At 47.3% G+C, this 21,165-nt stretch overlaps 1 protein-coding gene across 1 annotated transcript in view; it reads right to left on the reverse strand.

Moving 5' to 3' along the window:
- The window catches only part of Dock1 (dedicator of cytokinesis 1), a 514,332-nt gene that overhangs the window by 453,654 nt on the left and 39,513 nt on the right, over positions 1–21,165 (reverse strand). The window contains exon 2 of the mRNA XM_059265078.1: positions 4,591–4,674. Within this exon, the coding sequence (XP_059121061.1) occupies positions 4,591–4,674 (84 nt within the window). The remainder of the gene's footprint in view (positions 1–4,590; positions 4,675–21,165) is intronic.

A 21,165-nucleotide genomic window follows, 5' to 3' on the forward strand; every position in this document is an offset into this window, starting at 1 on the left:
GGCCAAGTACTCACAGACCCCTGTCCCCTTAGGGGTTGGCCCAGCTCCAACTTCCTATGCCCTCCATGTGGCAAGAGAAGGAAATTAGACAGTTGGAAGGAAAGACCTTCAGAACTGTTCATTCACATCAAGTGCTGAAGGTAGAGACTAAAGAGAGTCCCGAAAGCAAGCTCTCGGGGAAGGAGGCAGAATGACACCACATGGCAGGGTGTCGGCAACACAATGTAAAAAGGGAGCAAACTACATAAATGATGCATCAAAGAAACCCGAGAACCTACACATGTGTGAAGAGAACCCAAACTTACATGGCAGCAGCTGGCCCTTCAACCCTCTCAGAAAGTAGTCATTAAGAGAGTGCCTATGAACCAGAAGTGATGCTGTTGACTTAACAAAACCCCAAAGTGGTAATGAAACAGATATATTCAGAAAGGGGGACAGGAACTCCAGGAATCTTGGAAGAATTTGCTGAGACCCAGTTAGGGCCAAATGAACCCACTCTGCCCTTTCAGTGTGAGGACTGAACACAATGAGCAGGGATACAGCCTGTTCTAACTGTCAAGCACCTGAATGTCCACACATCTGAAGGATGATCTCCAAATAGCCACTGTTAGTTCAGAGGTTTCAGCTAGACTAGCCTAGAGTCAGTGCCTACATGTTACAGCATTACGGACTCCAGGGAATGGGACTATAATCTAAGAGTTATTCAAAGGCTGTACCACTCAGTCTAAAAGGACCAATCCTCTCTACTACTGCTATGCTATGTCCTTCCCACACAAACAGCATTAGTATGCCCCTTTCTATCTGAAAATGACAAAGGATTGATGTCCTAGAATATCAAAGAAAGATCACATTGGGAGCAGGGAGTCAGCAACCCAATGTAAAAAGGGAGCAAACTACATAAATGATGCATCAAAGAAACCCGAGAACCTACACATGTGTGAAGAGAACCCAAACTTACTACTAATCACTGAAGTGAAAACTCAACAACCTCCTACCACTGACCCAAAATAAAAGTGGTGGAAATCAGAGGATTCGGGACATGGCAGCCAGGGCACAGAAAAGAGTACAGACAGCAGCTGTTGGTGCACACATCAGACACCACCACCACCACCCCAAAGACACATGAACCCCATACCCAACGCCAGCAACCTGTCCTGTGCAAACAGCCTGAAGACAGTTGTGCCCCTGCACAGCTGGACAGACACAAGATGCTCCTGACAACAGGAACCTGGAGACGGGAGTTGAGACCACCTGAGTCCCATTACTGTTTACAGAACATGAGGTGATGCTCACATGGCAGACAGGACCTAAGACTAAAGGGCCTCAGACAGAAGAGCAAAACAGGAAGAGGGGCCGGTGAGACACAGGAGAGCTGCAACACACTCATCTAACATGAAATATCCAGAACACGGAACGAGAGCCTAGGCACAGCAAAAGAGGTTTGTAGGGGAAGGTTGTTTGTCTTGTTTGGAGGGGCTGAGCTATGGAGGTCAGAGGAGGAATCTCTGACTTAGCATAGCTATCTGGCAGTTTCTTTTGTAATGGGGTTTCTAAGCTAAGTGCTTCCCGGCATGTTCTGCACAAATTATTGCTTCATCAAGCGGGGCCCATTCACTTGTCGCCAGAACCTTCCTACGCACACTGATTACAGACACAGCCTCTGCTCAGGACCCACAAGGCGCCTAAGACAAGCAGGGCCGAGCTACTCAGAGTGTGAAGAGGAGGGTGTCACCCTGAGAATTAAGGGATGTGACAAACTGGCTATGAGAGGAGGGGACAAGGCTGGGCAGGGAGATGCTTAGCGAGCAGGTAACACACTTAACTTCCCCCAGGCAGGGTGTGCTGCTGGCCTCCGTGTGTCCAACCCATCCACACCAAGAAGAGACACCCACTGAAAAGACAGGCAAACACAATAGAAATACAGTCCTGGGCTCAGGGAGGCCACAAGCCAGCATAGGCAGCTGGCCAACCATTTTGGATGAAAATATATTGTTACCACTTTAAAATCTGAATGAACCGGGTTTTAGTTGTGACAGCGACATCAAAAAGATAATTTCCTAACCTTTGCACAATACCTCCAGCTTCCCCTGGAACAGCTTCCAGCACTGGGGAAACACAGCACCAGAGTCACTTCCTAAGCACCTGAGTCTTTCGTTCACATGTGATTGGTTGGCCCTCAACAATGGACATGACTTCAAGGTAAGAGCCTGCACTGAGTAGCCATTGAAAGGTCTGCCCACCTCCACAGTGACATGACTTGAAGGTGGGTACCTTTCTTGGCTGTATCAGGCCTGGCCATACTTTTAACAATGCTGTTGTCTCCAGCATTCGTGCTGAGAGGTATATTCAAGTTTTTACAATCAGGAAAAAAAAAAAGAAAAGAAAAGAAATCTCACAATGTTTTGGCTAAGTTTATGGTTTTATGTTGGGCTGCACTTGTAACCATCTCCAGCTGCATGTGTGGCCTAAGGACTGCTGTTAGACACCCTCCACCTCCACAAGCCTCACAGGGCAATTAACCAGAACTTAAAGGTAAATGTGGTCTTTGAACTGTGTGTAATGAAGAGCAATCATCTTAAAAGGACAAAGAGGAAGAGGAGGAGGAGAAGGAGGAGCAATCCAGCCCCCCATGGGGCACAGGGAGACCGAGGGATCATTGAGAAGTTACAACTTTTGCAGCATCCTATATGATGATATGCCGGACCAGAAAGAAAAAGAAAGTCAAGGTTGATAAACAGGAGTGAGGGCAGAGGCAAGGGAGTGGGGAGAAAGGTAGAAACAGAGCCAAACTCCAAGACATGCCATGAGCCAAAACCAGAGCACAGGCAGGCACAGAGAAGCATCACAAGCAATGTCCTCCTTTAACGATGAAGTCACCCAGTGTCCGGAAGATGCAGTTAATGTATTTCTCAGACCAGAGTCTACCAAGAAGTTAGCTTTCCAGGAAGGGAAATAAATGCATTTTATGTTCAAGGGTCTCTCATAAAGACTGCAGTGGATTCATGGGAACCAGGACTGGCCTGCAAATCAACCCCAGCTGAAGACTCATCATGATGTCAGCCTGGGAGTGAACGCCACTAGCAGATAATTGTGAAGTTGGGATAAAAAGAGGCCCACTGATGTGACTCAGGATGGCACTGCTGGAAGGGGACAGTCTCCTCCTGAAGTAAAGAATGACACCCGCAGTTTCTGCACACCCAGACGCCCCAGGAAATCATTAACAATTCAGGAGAGACACCACTGCTCAGAGAAGATGACCCAGGAATTCCACATTCAAATGACTGGGGGCAATTAAAAAAACAAAAACAAGAATCAGAGAGAACATTTCCCTACAGATCAGAAAAGTGTCTGAGACGAGATGCCTGATCCTTCACCTCGACTTAATTTCTCTCTCTGTTTCCTCGAAGCCACTGGCAATATGTACTGAAAGCAGATAAGGAAAATCCAACTGTCAGCTGTCAAAAGTGAAAACAGGCAGACGGCGCCCATCACAGCCAGCCACTCATTCGCTTAAGGGCTCCTTTTTGCCAAGCTACAGCTGCTTCCAGGCTATGCCAATAAAGCCGGCTCCCCCACCCCCACCCCAATACATTTTGAAGAGTAAACGGTGCAAACAGAATGGAGTTCTACGTCTTCCTGCATCAGATGGAGAAATAAGGGCCAAGACATGGATTTTTATAGGGTTCTGAGTCTCTGCAACGTCTCTGAGGGATGTAGGAGGCAGTCGCTGCTTGCCTGGCTGGCGGGAGCGGAGCAGTTCACTCCTGTGCAAAGTGGAGTGTGAAGACCTTTCTGGAAGTTCAATTTGTTGGTTACTATGAGATGTCTACAATTTCTTCTCCCACTTGTAAGACTTTCGCTGAACCTGATCTAAAAGCAATTTGGTTATTTAAATCAGTTCCTGTGACTGAAACACAGCTTAGGAATTATCTTTTCAGGCAGAAAAGGAAACCAACGACACAAAAACACAGTCAGAACCACAGCAGAGCATCCGCCGTGGCTCAGATGCTGCGCAAGGCACTAACTAGGAAAGCCTATTGCAGAAACCAAGGGCACCAGAAAAGTCACAACAATTTCTTCCCTAAACCATATCCCACAGAACTGGTGATCTGTTCACCCCAAAGAAAATGGAGGTCACAGACAGGGGAAAGGGGCAACAAATAAGGCATAGCAATTCCAGTTTCCCCTGAGACATGCTGTTAACAAATTAAAGTGAAAACTTAAAAAAAAAAAAAAAAAAACACAACTGACAACTCAAAACACTCAACACACATCAGATCAACAAACGAAAATACCCCAAATCTGTTTCTCACCAAAGGGTCAGTTTCAGTCAAGATTTACACATGTGGGCAAAATAATGAGCCAGCAAGAAGCATTTAGGGGTTAAAAATATAATGTTTAGTTTTAAGTTGATCTTAACAAAACCTCGTTTAATTTAACAAATAGCTGCCCTACCACCTTTGCCTGGAAAAGCACCTGTCTACGGGAAAAGCATCCTGAGAACAGAGCACCCGCACAGGGAAAGGCTTTGCCCACGTAGGCCCTGAAGCATCCCAACTCCCCAGACAAGAAACATTAGCCGACACTCACCTTCGTAAGTTTCTAGGATGTGCACAGTGTCTCCTATTTGTAGGGACAGTTCGTCTGCTCCCCTGGCATCATAGTTATAAAAGGCTGTGTAAGAAGAGGTGGGAAGACGCATTAGCACAGGGAGAAGTGATTGTTTTCAATATTATGACGTATTCAGTCTTGTCCTGTGTCCACTCTGTCACCCTCACATGGGCAGCCTTTCCTTCCAGACACAAACAGGAAAGGGCATGTCTTCAACATGGGAATGCTTAACTATTCCATATCCAAGCCACCCTTTTCTTTATTGTGGGCAGAGAACATGATTTTTAAGAGTGCCATTTGGTGGCTTTAGTTAGATTCACAATGCTGTGCAACCATCACTCCTAATCTCTAAAATGCTTCCAAGACTACACGAAGAAACCCAGTATCCACCAAGCAGTAACCACTGCCTTAGTTTGCTTTTCTGTTGCTGTGAAAACACGGACCAAAACCAGTGTACAGAGGAGAGTGTTGATTTTAGTTACACATTGCAGGCCATCCCTGAGAGAAGCCAGAGCAAAAGCTCAAGGTGGGAACCTGGATGTAGCAATTGAAACAGCAACCCTGAAGAAGCATTGCTCATTGGACTGCTCCCAGCCTCATCTTCAGCTACCTTCCTTACACAGCCTACCTGCCTAGGGATGGTACTGCCTGCCGTGGGATTCCTAGGCAGGTAGGATAGGCCCTCCCACATTTATAGCAATCAAGAAAATGCCCACAGACATGCCCTCAAGCCATTTAGATGGAGGCTATTCCTCAACAGAGGTTCCCTTTTCTAGGTGTGTCCCGCTGACAGTTGAGGCTAACTGTGACGGACGCGTTAGGACCACTTGGCCCGCAGTGAGCTTGGCTGACTCGAAAGTATTCATTGTATTGGGAGGTGATTTGCTTTTGCTGCACAGAACATTGCTCAGCTTCCCAGTCCTTTCTAAAAAGTCAAAGCAAGGGCACTTGCACGGCTTCACAACATCTCAGGCATCAAAACCCACACATACCTAGAAAATTCCATTTTCTCAAGTATTCCCCCCAAATTCATAAAATGTAAGTGTCCCCAACCGACAAAGTAGGTTGTTACCAGTTATTAAGTTTATTTAGCGTTTTATAGTGACTCTTTAGCAGTCGATAACTGCATCGCGGAAAGCAGCCCAGAGCAGACGCTGAGCTTCTCCAGCGCAGCACCGCCATAGTCTTAAGCCTTTAGGAACCATAAATGCTTTTACCACCGCCATTAACAGCATCCCTTCTAGCATGCCTACTCAGTTAGAGATCCGGAAAAAACAAGTCAGACATCCTAAAAATGAAATAAAATGAACACATCAAGTGTAAATACATCTGGGCATGTGTGAACATGCAAGATGTATATACATAATTTTTTCCTAGTGTTTCCCCTTAACTACCTACCCAGAAGCAGTGAAAAGCAGGGCAAGACACTCATCGACAAAATCCAAAACCATAAATTTAACTTGGAAATGAGCCTACAGACCCACAATCTTATGTATGAAGGACAACACATCCCTATGAGTGAACATATGGCCCCAAATCACCAGAGTCAGGGTCACAGCACTGGCCCCAACCCTGCATGGAAGTTAATGCTGGTGACTAAATAACCCAAAATTATAATAAACCAAAAGTTATAGTAAACTAAAACACTCTACAACAGAAGACTATCTGACAAGGGAATGTGGTAGATCAAACAACGACCCTCGGAAGACACCGCCATCCGGCTTCCTAGAACTCTGTGTGCATGTTCCCAGCCAAAGAGCCCACTGCAGCTGTGACCAAGCATGGGATCTTCAGATTGGGTTAATTCATAATCGCATAATGGGTTCAAGGTTATCACAAAGACCCTTATGAGAGGGAGGCAGGAGGAACATCCCAGAATGGAGGAGACAAGGTCCAGATGATCCTATATGCTGAGGTCATGGAGGACATGCTCCCCACAGCCTTTCTAGACCATGACCCCGTGTGGACCTGGGATTCTGGGACTTTGGATCTCCAGGACTAGAAACCGTGATCAACGTGTGTTGTTTGAAGGCCCAAAATTTGTGGGATGTGTTTTAGAAGCAAAAGGAGACTGGCAGAAGAAAGAATGGGGGGAGCAGGTCAGAAGGCTAGTCTTGCAAGCATGAAGTTCTGACCCCACATTAAAAAAAAAAAAAGCCCAGCTGGACTACCTGGGGAGGCACAAACAGGAAAATCCCCGGGGCTGGCAGGCCAGCCAGTCTAGCCTACATGGCAAATTCCAGGTCACCGAGAGAGAGACCTGTCTCAAAAGACAAGGTGGATGGTGACTAAGGGTGACCGCCCAAGTTGTCTTTGGATATGCACAGGTGCACACATGCATGTGCACATACAAAAAATGTACAAAAGGATTGAAAAGTGGTATTTTGTAATTAACTTATTCACTCCTGGAGGCAGCTGGACTGGTCTCCATTGCAGGAACATGAATCCAGATAAGCACACACCTGCAGTTAAGTACAGAGGAGCAAAGCTACTTTTAAATAAGCCCCAACGTATTCATCTTAAGGCTACCCCTTCTTATGGCCAATCTTTCTCATTCCTTACAAAGAAAATCTCAGAAACAAAAAACTGGCTTATCATTCAAATCAAATCAACATAAATCATCACCTTTACAAAGCACCATGACCTCTTGAAGGGCACAGAGAAGGCATCTAACGACATGTAAATCCAACTGTATGGGAGAGCAGTCTACTCTCACATGAGAAAACTCCAATATAGCCCATCAACCCACTTAACAGATGGAAACACTAACTGGGCATAATAGATCACTCCTTTAATCTCAGCCACCCTAAGATTGGAGGATTACAAGTTCAAAGTCAGTGTGAATTCAAAGCCAGTCTGAATTCCTCAGTGACTTGTCTCAAAATAAAAAGTAAAAAGAGAGGTGAGGACATAGCTCTGTGATGGAGCAATGCCCACCAAATTCCAGGTCCTGAATTTAATCCTCAGTATTGAAAAAGAACAGAGGAAGGGAGGGAGGGAGGAAGGAAGGAAAGAAGGAGGGAGGGAGGAGGGAGGGAAAGAGGGAGGGAGGGGGAAGGAAAGAGAAACTGAGGTCCACAGCATGTTGGCAGGCTCAGGGTGGCACAGTGAGCTGAAGGCAGCCCTAGAGACCCATGTCTTCCCTTCCACACTGTCTCCCTCCCAAATTGTGTGTCCAACTCTCCACTGCCTCCATGAGAGTCATAAACTCTTCTCTTGCCCCCACCACTGACACCACTGCACACTGCCCCCACCACAGAGACCACTGCACACTGCCCCCACCACAAAGACCACTGCACACTGCCCCCACCACCACTGACACCACTGCACACTGCCCCCACCACAGAGACCACTGCACACTGCCCCCACCACAGAGACCACTGCACACTGCCCCCCACCACTGACACCACTGCACACTGCCCCCACCACCACTGATACCACTGCACACTGCCCCCACCACAGAGACCACTGCACACTGCCCCCACCACCACTGACACCACTGCACACTGCCCCCCACCACTGACACCACTGCACACTGCCCCCACCACCACTGATACCACTGCACACTGCCCCCACCACAGAGACCACTGCACACTGCCCCCCACCACTGACACCACTGCACACTGCCCCCACCACCACTGACACCACTGCACACTGCCCACAGCCTTTCTTCTGAGAGCAGCTACACAGCACAGCATACCAAGCCCTGTGGAATGGATGCCACTTCAACCCACACTGTCATCCGATTGCACCCCACTCATTCTTCTCCAGCTCCACCATACCTCCCACACAATGAGTTGTTCCTGCTACTGAGAAAAGTTCTGTAGCTGGAGAATTTCTCTCCAGCTCCCGCCACCAAGTCCCGCCAGTCCCAGAGCCCACTTATAAAATAAACACACAGACTCTTACATTATTTAAACTGCTTGGCCATTAGCTCAGGCCTGTTATTGTCTAGCTCTTACTCTTATATTTAGCCCATTTCTATTAATCTTTACTTTGACACATGGCTCATGGCTTACTGGTACCTTACATCTTCCTTGTCCTGATGGCGGATGGCAATGTCTCTCTCTCAGCCTTCCACTTCCCAGAATTCTTTTCCTTGTCCCGCCTATACTTCCTGCCTAGCCAATGGCCAATCAGTGATTTATTTACTGACCAATCAGCAACACACTTGACATACAGACCATCCCACAGCAAAGTTCCTTCCCCATACTTCCCTTGCTGTGAAGTATAGGGAAGGAACTTCATACCACTCATCTGCAAGGCCCACCCTTGACTCTATATCCTTGGCAACATCTAAGTGAATCATCAGAAGGTTCTATGCATACCTAGAATGAAGGCTACTGAGCCTTCTATAAACTGTCATCCCGTGACCTTGCCGAATTGTCTTCCTCTGCACCTCTCCATGACTCCTTACAGGAAGGGAACCTATATTAGCCTTGAAGGCCCTCAGCAAAAACCCTGACTTGAGTCAGTTCATCAAGTACCCATCCCGGGTGGTTTACAGTAGCATAAAAGAAAACTTGGATAGTTTCTTCCTCTTCAGTATGCTCTAGTCCATTCGTGAGCCCAGTCCATTGCAATTCTGTTTTGGGTCCAAGGATATATGCCTCACCCAGCCCCACCTCGTGGAGAGCCTCCTCACAGCATCCCAGGTGAAGGTTACCACCCCATCAGTTGGCTCAGAGATCTGTCCGGGTCCCACACATCCTTGAAACATGACATCAGGATTTCAGGCAGCGGCTTAAAAGATAATTAAATTCTTTCTTCAAGTCAGTCTGTGAAAATCAGTTGCTCTGTTTGTGAGCTCAGTCCCTTTATCTTGCCCTCAATGGGAAAAGTGTTCAAGAGTACTCATGTTCTCAGGGCTTGTTCTGGGAGGATGGGGGCCAGACTCGCTCCCTTCAGGCCTACCTGCCACAGGGCCTGTCCTCAGCTTCCAGAGCACTGTGTGTTTGCACAGTCTGTGCTGGCAACCTCCACTCAGCTTTTCCAAAGCCCACGTCCACTCCTGCTCTGGCCCACTCTGAGCTAGACGGGGCTAGAAAGAGTTGAATCCCCAGGAAGCAATCAGCCACACAGTCCTGCCTCTAAGGGACAACCTTTTTCCACACTGGGCCATTCAGAAAAGACTGTACAGAAAAAAATGAGGAAGCAGTAGACACATCCTTTGAATTTGGCCTTAAAGGACAAGGACTGCAAGGGAAGAAAGTTAAACTCTGCAGTCATGGAGGACTCAGCAAGTATCACTAGCAATAATGCCTGTGGGGTTTCAAGGCCATGCCACAAAGAAAGAGACAAACACATCAGGTCCCATAGGGGCTGCCGGCTGGAGTTCCTAAACTGTCCCTTCAAAGGGAGACACTACTGCATTACCCCCAAGTCAAGCAGCTGGAGGAGGCCACAGAGCAAATGTCTCAGCCAGGGCTAGAGCACCCAGTCATTTCTTCCTGGTGACTCCTCCCCTGGACTGTGAGTTCCTCAAAGACCTAATTGTGACCTCCTGGGGCAGGTTCCTCAAGCTCCTGGCACACAACAAACACCAGGTGGGAGCATGGATGGAAGGATGCTACAAGAAGGAGGAAGAATGGGAGGAAGATTCTAGAGCCAGGCAGAAATGGTACTGTTCAAGGTGCTGTTTCTACAGTGTTTTAAAGATAAAAACAGAAACCGAACCAGTGAGCTGCCTAAGTAGGTAAGGGCACTTGCTGTATGAGCTTGAGAAGTGGAGTCTGACCCCCAGAAGAGACAGCTGACTATCTAAAGTTGTCCTCTGACAGCAGAATGTGTGCATGAGTGCACACCTATGCATACATACATACATACATACACACACACACACACACACACACACACACACACACACCAATAATAATAACAAATTTTTAAAGAACAAAAATAATGAAATAGGAATACATCTAACCAAGGAAGAAAAAGGCAGCTGCACTCTTAAAACTACAAGATGCTGCAGAAAAAAAATGAAGAGACATGAGCAAATGGAAAGGTGTCCACGGTAAGACACCCACGGTCCTGGAGAGGAGGACTGCAAACTGTCAGCATGTCAGTGCCATCCAAAAGCAATCTACAGCTCGATGTAGTTCTACTGAACCCCCACAAACAGAAGCACCCAGCATCCGGACTCCAGAGCGGCTGAGATGATAAAGAAAGAGAAGAACAAAGCCGGGTCTCCCATGTTCCTGACTTCAAAGCCACAGCAGTAGTGTGGTACAGGCATAGACACCAGCACACAGCCCGAGGGGAAAGCCCTACACACAGGACAAGTGATTTCCACAAGACTTCAAGACCATCGTATGGGAAGAGGTCAGATTCCAACGAATGGTAGTGGGAACAACTGGATAGTGAGCGAAAAACCATACAACCCACAAAGCTGGATTCTCCGAGCACAAAGATCGACAAGGTAGAAATGCTGTAAGAGTCAACCCTGCAAAATTCTCGTGGGAAAACATGCCATTAAACCTGGAAGACTTCTTGGATATACTACCAAAAGCAGGTAACAAAGGGCAAAATCAAAATTAAAAAGAATACACCAGGAGATATTATTTATAGAATGACCCACAGAATGAGAGAAAACTTTCGCAAATCTAACAGGATGAAGTGTCTTGACTATGTAAATAATTTCAAGGCCAGTGAGGTGGCTCGGTTTGTAAAGATGCTTGCAGCCAAACCTCAAGGCCCAGGTTCAATCCCCAGGACACACATGGTGGAAGGAGAGAACTCACTTCTACAAACTGTCCTCTCACCTCTACATAGACAACATAATGTGTGCACATGAGTGCAAGCACGCACACACACACATACACACACACACACACACACACACACACACACACACACACACACTGTGGCACACACTATGCCCTGACACGTGTATCCTTCTCAATTAATAAATGTTTTTAAAACTTCCTACAAATCAATACCAAAAGTGGTTTTTAAATCCACAAAAGATTTGAACAGAAGTTTCTCCTATGAATATAGGCCAATAAGCTCACCACACCGAATCCTTCAAAACCCACAAGAAGCTATCACCTCACAGCCACCATGATTGCTGTTATCCTCTGTCCTACTAAAGTCAAAGTCTTGGTGAAAAAATTTCACCCTTTATACATGACATTGATAAGAATGCAAAACAATTCAGTTGCCACAGAAAACTGAACGATCATGACCTAGCAATGTGGACATGCACACACATCTATAACCAAAGGTCTATACTCATGTGTCAAATACGTATGCACCCAATGTGTAAATACCCAGATGAAGTAAAAAGCAGAACACTGTGTTTACGGGTACATTATTTACAGCAGTCTAATGACAGATGTGAGCCCAGCAACCTGTCCATCAACAGAAGAATGAGAAACAAATCTGGCACAGACAGTGGAGTACCGCTCAGCCTTCTGAGGAAGGGCACTCTAGCATGGTTTGCAACACAGACATTACACTCAGTGAAAGGAATGTCTCAGCCAAGTGCTGAAGCTCCTTAGATTCCTACAGAGAAGAGAGGCTGCTGGGACAAGGGATGGGGAGTTGGTGTTGAATGAGTTTTACTGGGGAAGATGAGAAGAGCTCTGGAGATGGATGGTGGAAATGGTTGTCCCTCAACCAGGATGTGCTTAACAAGCCTGAACTGGCTGCTTTTGATTGATCAAAATGGCAAATTTTATGGAATGTTTTCTTTTTTTCTTTTTTTTTTAATCACAATTTAAACAAAAGTAAAGATGTAGTGAAAAGGGTGTTGAGCCACAGGAGGAATGGCCTGACAGATGAGCCATGGACCACTAAGCCAGAATCATAAAACATTCCCCAAGTTCCCCGTGCAAACTCCAGTGGGTGGGGCAGTCTCCCTGCCCAGTTTAAATCACTAGGTTCAAAGCGGAAAGGGACAGAGAGGAAACCAGGGGAGAGGTGTCTAGCGTCAGAGCTCACCCCAGTCACATTTCTTTGCACACACGCCTCACAGAGCGTCCCAGATTCTCTGAGTGAGAAAACTACTTTCAAAGTCACCGTGTTACTCCTGCAGGGTTCACTATTCTTCAGGCTCATATCTTTCTTTCTTAGGAATAGAGAGATTGTTTCCCTGCCAATAAAATCCCCTGTGGCCGTATTTCATGAACTGTTTGGATATTAGAATCTAGAAACTCATCTAAATAATTTTTAAAAACAGAGCAGGGCACAGCAGGATAAAGGGACTGTCATTTGTTATTCAATATTTCTTTCTGCCTTTTAATGGAAACAGGTGGAAGGGCAGTGGAGATAAGAGTGTGAAAGGGAAAATATGAAAGCGTCTTTGCTCAAATTCTAATTGAACTGACAGACACAATTCAAAGACATTTTAATATCTTTCTTCAGAATAAAATATCACTGTCTGCCTTATCCATGGCTAGCCAGCAAGTATCTTATCACTATCTTGTCCAAAAGGCCACAGTGCCAAAACGCACAGGTCCACAGGAAGCATGGTGGTCGACAGGGAATGTCAGCTTTACTGCTTTTCCACGGTAGGAAAAGTAGAATCCTACATTTCTACATTTTCAGATTTCATGAAGTCAGTCCTAAAATAGAAAATTACCATCCTCATATATCAGTAGATTTGTGCAAACCCGCCCACAAAGAAGAAAGGACTCCGAAGGGTAAGAAATTGGCTCAGTCAAGGACCTAAATTCAATCCCCAAAACCCAAGTTAAAAAAGCTGGACATGCCAATAATCCTAGCACGAGGGAGTCAGAGGCAGAGGTTCCCTGAGGCTTAAGAGCCAGTCAGTGTGGCCTACTGGATGAGTTCCAGGTCACTAAGAGATCCTATCATTAAAAAAAGAAAAAAGTAGATAGGACCTGAGAAATGATACCTGCCTGAGGGGTTGTCCTCTGACTTCCATATGCGCAAGCGCACGCACACCAAGAACAGGCAAAAGAAAAGACTTGGCTGACCTGAAAATTATCTAACACTGAATTTTGTTTAATGACAAAGAGATGGAGAAACTAGATAGGGGGAAGATTTAATCTCTTTAATCACTTTCTTCAAGAAAGAACCTTGGGAGAACATAAGCTTCTGAAACGCCCAGGTGCTTGCTTGTTCCTCGTGCGTGGGTACTGTAGACCAGCCAGCAGCCAGGGGCACAAGACCCATGAACTGTAACACTAGTGAAGAACAGGGCATCCAGGACCTCCACTCTACTCATCTGGCTATAAATGTGGTCAGGAGCTGCGTTCTCCACAACCTGTCAACCTGGTCCTATATAAAAGGCATTGTTATAATAACATTGAGGGTCCTGGGATCTCCTGGGCAAAGACGAGCTGGTCTCCACCCTGGGAACAGACAAGTTCGGTTCAGAAGCATTTGTATCATATACTTGGTGATGATTCACTTTGTCATACTCCCTGACTTCTCTTCCTAAGCATCTGAAAAAAATTCTAACAATGTGTCCTGCAGAGCACTGGGCCACTCTTTCTCCTCTCCCCACCAATGCCAAATCATAAAGTCTAATATTAATGGTAACCAATAAAGGGAGGGCAAAAGAACTTTACAGAATATAATTGGCTTTTCTTTCCTTTTAAGAGTGTGTGCCTGTGTGCGTGCGTGCGTGCGTGCGTGCGTGCGTGCGTGTGTGTGTGTGTGTGTGTGTGTGAATGCAGGTGCACACAGAGAGCAGAAGAGGGCATTAGATCCCCTGATGCTGGAGTTACAGGCACTTGTGAGTAGCCTGATGTGGGTGCTGAGGATTAAACTTGAGTCTTCTCAAAGGGCAGCAAGCACATAACCACTGAGCCATCTTTACAGACCCTGTTCCTAATTGGCTTTTCTTAATAGCAGACTATGCACATAGTTCAAATCTTACATGTGTAGAAATCTACCAGCAAAGTCAACAATTAAGTGGGGGAGAGTCTATGTCACTTTTTGAAGAGAGGAGTCACCACATCAGAACCACTCAAGCCTCTATCCAGGGCTCACTTCTGCCTGGCCTGGCCTGGCCCCCACCACCTCAGTACAGAAACCTCCCCACATGCTGCCAATAGTGCCCCTGAACACCCTGACAGGTCGCTACAAAATGCTGTCCATTAGCTAACGCTCACTACCTATCATGAGCCAAATCCAAATAGCATAGAAGACATCAAACAGAAGGGCTTCATCCAGTGTCCAGTGTCACACTCCACAAAACTCCTGAGCCTCTCCTGTTTACATGACTCCCTTCCCTGTCACCCTGTGCCCTCCCCATCACAACCATGCTTCACAATACCCAGCACACAGGGTTTCACAAAGCTGTATATTAATAAGTCAACAAAGACTTCGAGGTGACCTAACCATGGTCACATTCCTAATCTCCTGTTGGCTTTAGTTCTTATTAGAACCTAATGAGCTAACCAGGGGCATGGCCAGCAGAGGCCACTTCCAAACATCTACCCAGATAACATGTCCTGAAGGTCCAGCCTCCACACCTGTAGCAGCACACTTCTGTCACTTGGGCAAGAGGTACCAAGTCCCCCAGGGAATGTGCCCAATGAACCACATTAGCAAGTATGAGACACAAAGGTCAGCTACCTCGTCTCCCATTAACACTCACAGGTGACCAACCATCCCTAGGAGAGTCCTGAGGGGACAAAACGATATGGGAATAAAGAGTCTCCAATCCACTGAAACCAGGAAGAAACCACACACGCCGCTGGGTGCTAACACTGTGAACAGACAGACAACTAGAAAAAAAAATCCCTGCATCAGCAGGTCCTGAACTTCCACTTCAGCTACACAATCATCTTTGAGTCAAGATGGCTTCATCATCTTCAATCAGCAATGGCACAGATTCCAGCAAACATGCTATGCCAAGGTTGCATGCTGAAGACACCTGCTGTGGTACCCACGCATGGCACCTCCCTCCCTACCTGCTGTGGTACCCATGAATGGCACCTCCCTCTCTTTCAAACCACTCTCCGTGGAGCTGGCTCCGCAATGACACAAGCTTCGGGGAATTCTGCCTCCGCCTCCCGTCTTGCCATAAGAGCACTGGGATTGCAGACATGTGTCACCATGTCTGGCTTTACATCGGTTCTGAAGATTCCACCTCAGGCCCTCTTCCACGGCAAGCACTTCAGCTGCCGAGTCACGTCCCCAGCACACATACCAACTTTTGAATGAATATATCCAAATGCCTATCTCAGACAGCCAGACCCATGATTCTATACATGATGCACACCAAAGTAAGATGAGTTCTGGGACGCTGCTGTGGTGAGATGGGAGTCAGAGGTAGTGCAATCCCAGAAAACCTGTGGGCCAGGGAGCCTGGTGTACTCAGCAACACACAGGAAGAGAGCCACCTCTCATACAAAGTAGGAGGCAAAGACTGACATGCAAGGCTGTCCTCTGACATCCACACATGGGTGTCCTCTAGGTCTCCCACAGCACTCTCTTCTATTAGGTGTGACATATGTTAATTCTTGATAGTCACACACATGGAAGCACATGTCTAGCTTCATGTCTGGCCTATTTACCTGACCTGTTGAGATACACGCATGCTCACTTTCATTACAGAATATATGTTGCCACGGGTTTACCCATTCCCCTGCTGAAGGGCATCTAAGGTACATTCTGTTGGAGCTTTTACAGATAAGGCTACAATTCCATTTCACCTTTTTGAGAACCTGCTTTCAATCAATGGGAATTCAACCTTGACCTGGACAGCCAACTTCTGGGAGAAGCTGCACACTGTAAAAGCATGTAGGGACACCACCAAGTCCCCCTAGGCCTGGGGGTGCCCTCCTTCCACCCACCTTACAAGTCAGAAAGGGACAGCAGTCACTAGACAGGAGTCTCTTATTACCAGAGATAAACTCTGTTTCACTATAGTTTGTTGAAATTCCTCCTCTGTAGTGTTACATTACTTAGCTTTGATAAAAAATAAAATTGAAGATTAAAAAACAATCAAGCACTCTTATGATAAACAATGAAGTGGAGCGCACAGGGGTGTTAATGAAGGGACCGCACACAGGCTGCTGCCGAGAGCCCTCCCTGCGGCTCGTCTTGGCGCCAAGCACAGAGCAGTTTTCAGCCAGCCTTCCTCCAGTTCGGCGACTTGTCAACGAGCCAAGTCCTCTGCCTCCTTCTTCCACGATGATCTGTCTCCTAAGAGAGCAGGATCCCTCCACATACTTTCCCACTGTGCACCTGGTGCGCAAGACAAGAGGAACATGTATCCCGTGCCTGAGAAACAGAGGGCCTCTCCACACCGCCTCCTTGAAGCAAATCCTCTCCTCCACGGCCTCCCTGTAAGGTCCTATTTCAAGGCTGGCTGGCCCCTGACTCTAGCTAAGACCAGCACTGGACCCTGCTGTCCCAACACCAACTCAACCCCAATCCCCAGCTCTGCACCTTCAGGCAGACGAGGAGCTCTGAGTGGTACAGTTTCTCACTCTGTGAAATGGGGTGACGAGAACCACCACCACACCTGTGGGTAAGGATGCGATGCTGCCTAAAAGGTCTTACCAGCCAATGCCACTCCAAGCCTGTACGCCCTGAACAATACCTTAAGCTTAAGGAAGGAAGAGGGGTGCTGGGGAGGGGGCTCAGTGGGTAAAGTGCTTGCTGTACAAGCATGAAGGCCTGAGTTTGGGTTCCCAGCACCTACATAAAAGCCAGGCCTGGTAGAATACATCTGTGAACCTGGAGCTGGGTGGTGGAAACTGGAGGATACCAGGGTCTGGCTGTCCAGCTGGAATGATGGTCAAGGTTCAGTGAGAGACCCTGTCTCAAAACATAAGGTAGAAAGTGATCCAGGAAGGTGTCAAATGTCAACCTCTGCACTCTATTGGTACACATATGGGCACATGCACCCACCCACCCAGCCTATCACACACACACACACACACACACACACACACACACACACTTCAAGGATTTATGAGGAGCTGTCTTCCCATAATATAAAGGCAGGTGAATGCAACAATACCAACATCTATATCCTCCTCCTGCTCCTGCTCCCTGCCCTGCCATAGGGCCTCTCTCCCATGTCACTCCGGCCCAGAAGAGGGTATTCATGTCTAAATGATCAGAGGGGAGATGTTTAAAGGACTATAAGATGCAGGTCCTCGGTGCATGTATGTCCAAGGTCACTCTTAGAGCTTGGAGGTCGGGACCAGTGCAAGCCTCACTCTTCTGGGTTAATCCCAAGCACTGGCTGAGCAAGGGCTGCACTGCAGAGGGAGAAGGCTGCTGGACTGTATTTGCATACTCAGATGCTAATGGCCCAGCAGCCCACACACTGCCCTCTTGTTCCCAGGCAGAATCAACACTGGGCACTGGCAGCTGGGGCTTGGCCCAGATGCTCTGCTGAGGAGAAGGGGGACAGCCTGCACTCCAGGAGAGCCCAGCATAGCCCACAGGAGAAAGCCCAGGGCCGGGCCGGGTTTGGTTGGATAGGGCACCTGTCTTTCCTGTCTGTCACATCAGGAACGAAGCCCAGTCGGAACCGACGCATGCCTTCAGCACTGCTGAGTGAGGAGCCTGTGTACAACTCTAGCTCCCGGAGGACACAAGACAAATCTTGCCTTGGTTAAACGCTTGATAAATTTGCCTTCCCTGGACAGTGCCCAAAAACACAGAGAAGACAATGCACAGTAATTGGGAGTGGTGTTTGCAGTGGGCTGCCTGAACACAGAGGGCAAAGAAACACTCACAAGCATTATGTAATGGGGACTCCCAGGAGTGAGCACAGAGGAGAAGTATTGAGCAACTCGTGGACCTGGGGAGAGTCACATCCTGCCTACAGTACACTGCCCAAAGAGACACTAGGAACTTGGCACATGGTGGAACATGCAAGACCCTATCTATTAAGGGGGATGGGGGAGGAAATACACTCAGCCCCAGGTCCTAGGTCTGCTAGGGACATCACTTAGACCTGGAAAGCAAGGGCATCCGTCTGTCTTCAGCAGGCTGGAAAACCCACTCTTAGTGAAAATCCCCTGGTCTTGAGCATGGATGGCACTGTACAGAATGCCCTGCCAATCCATGATGGTGTTTATTCCTGGGACTGGCTATATACCATTCAGAGCCCAACATAAAATACCAGGGCAAAGTCTCTTATTTAACAATTGTTATAAACTTCCAAACAGGATAACTGTAATTAAGAAGTAATAATTCAAACATCTGAAGAAGCCAGAAGCTTTTACAGACAAATTGTATACTGTACAGAGGCTGCTAGGGAAGCCACGCTGACAGTTCTCCCGAAAACTAAACATAGAATTGCCATAGAGCTGGGTAGGTGGCCTACACCTACCATCCTAGCACTCAAAAGGCTGAGGCAGGAGAATTGCCTTCAGGTCAACATGATCTACACAACAAATACCAGGCTATCTCCTGAGCTGCTTCCAAAGCCCAAAAAAGAATTACCAAATGATTTAGTTGATATGGGCCCAACAATACGAATGCGCTGACCACCCAGGAACCTGAATGGCCAGTGACAAGCAGGGATTGTTAAAAAGCGAAAGAAAGCCTACATATATTGGACCACAAGGAGAGAAGTTCAAGGTGTGACTGCAGGGTCTTAAACTAAGTGTGGGACCTTTGGGGTCCAGTTGTGATGCTTAGTCTAGATGGTCAACCTGAGGGAATCAGAAATCGCCTGCAGATAGACAAATCTGTGAAGGATTATCTAAATTGTGTTAGCTGAGGTAAAAAGACTCAACCACTGTGGGTGGCACCATGCCCTAGGCTAAGGCCCTGAACTTAATAAAAAAGAGAAAAAAAGCTGAGCACCAATATATTCTCTCTCTCTCTCTCTCTCTCTGACTATAGATACAATGTAACCAGCTGCCTTACACCCCGCCACCAGGTATTCCCCACCATAATGGACGGCCTGTATTCCCTCAAACTGTGAGCCCGCCTTCTTTAAGAAACTTTTGTTGAATATTTTGTTCCAGCAACAAGACAAGTAGCTAACACGGGGGCCCACAAGCAGGTATAGGCCTCAGGCCCAGAGTACAGGCCCTGATTCCCCAGAAGGCCTCTCTTTCCAGGACTCCGAAGCTGGCAAGGGCAGAGCTGCTAGGAGCCCTACAAGCAATGTTATATTTTAATAGTCGTTTCAATTGACTATAAAAATACAGCCTCACATAATAAAATTGCTTTTGCACTGTGGTAGAAATACTTAGCAAGAGATGAGAAATACTTAGCAAGAGGCTATAAAACCCTATTTGCTTGCTTATGGAGTAGCTGCTGAATAAGACGAAAGCCGGAACAGATAAGGGGCGGGCGGGCAGGCAGGCGAGAGCCGACAGCAAAACGCACACCGCAGCGTGTCTGCCATGATGCTCCCAGTAGACAAGAGTGCTCAAGATTGTCCTCAGTGGTTTGAACAGAAAAATGAGCATCTCTCCACCCCTGTTCTACCTGTAACCTTTAAAGCTGCATCAGATCGGACATGAGAAAACATATCTCCTTGCAGTTCCCTGCAGCTTCACACGGCCCTTCTTCCCAGTGCCGTGCATGGTATCAGAGCTGAGCACCAACAGCCACCTTGGTACCAACCCATGGGCAAGCTCTCCTCCACAAACCGTGCCCCGGAAGATTTCCCAGCCACAAAGAAGGGCAACACCATACTAATGACACAGAGAGAGGCCCAGGAGACATGTAGTGCAACAGTCAAGGAAGTCTATCACCATCACCATGTCCATGATCCACCACCACCAATATAAGCAGCACCACCAACATCACCACTGTCACTATCAATCATGTCCTGACAGCCCCATCACACCACCACCACTCACCATCAATCCCGTCATGTTAAAATGGTCCCATCTCTACAACATCACCACTGCTACCAATCATGTCAAATCAGCATCATTACCAACATCATCAACACGGCCCCCATTAATCACGTCCCATCAGTACCATCACAATTCCACAGTCACCATCAATGACATTTCACCAGCACCATCACCGACCTCACCACCACTGATCCCCATCAGCACCATCAATAGAGGACGATCACTGCCACCACCAGTCATCACCATCATCACCATCAACACTATTACATCAGTACTATCAGTAATGCCACATCGCCACCACCACCCCATCAATCATATCACTAGTCAGCACCTCTGCCATCACCGCAGTGGCACAACCAGAACCACAACTACATCACCCTCATAACCACCACTCGCCTCCACCATCAGCACCACCACAACAACTACATAATCACCATGGCCACCACTGACAGGGTTGCCACCATCAATTCCATTATCACACCACCCACACAACCACCACGGCTACCACCATCATCAACACCATCCCAGCACCCACATAACCACTGAAGTCACTACCGTTATCAATACTACAGCACCCAAACCAGCACCAATGCCTCCACCACTGCCAACACCAGTGTCACCATCATCTCCACTACTAACACCAACAACCAATAATATCCCTACAAGCAACACTACCAACCGCCATCACTGTCACCATGGAAATAAGCATAAGCTTCACTCTGACCAGGTAGGACCAGTCACTCCACAAACTACTCCTGCAAGCCTATGTAGCCAGTGCTGCAGGACTCCTATT

Source organism: Peromyscus eremicus, chromosome 1 (genome assembly GCF_949786415.1).
Source record: "Peromyscus eremicus chromosome 1, PerEre_H2_v1, whole genome shotgun sequence".
NCBI lineage: Eukaryota > Metazoa > Chordata > Mammalia > Rodentia > Cricetidae > Peromyscus > Peromyscus eremicus.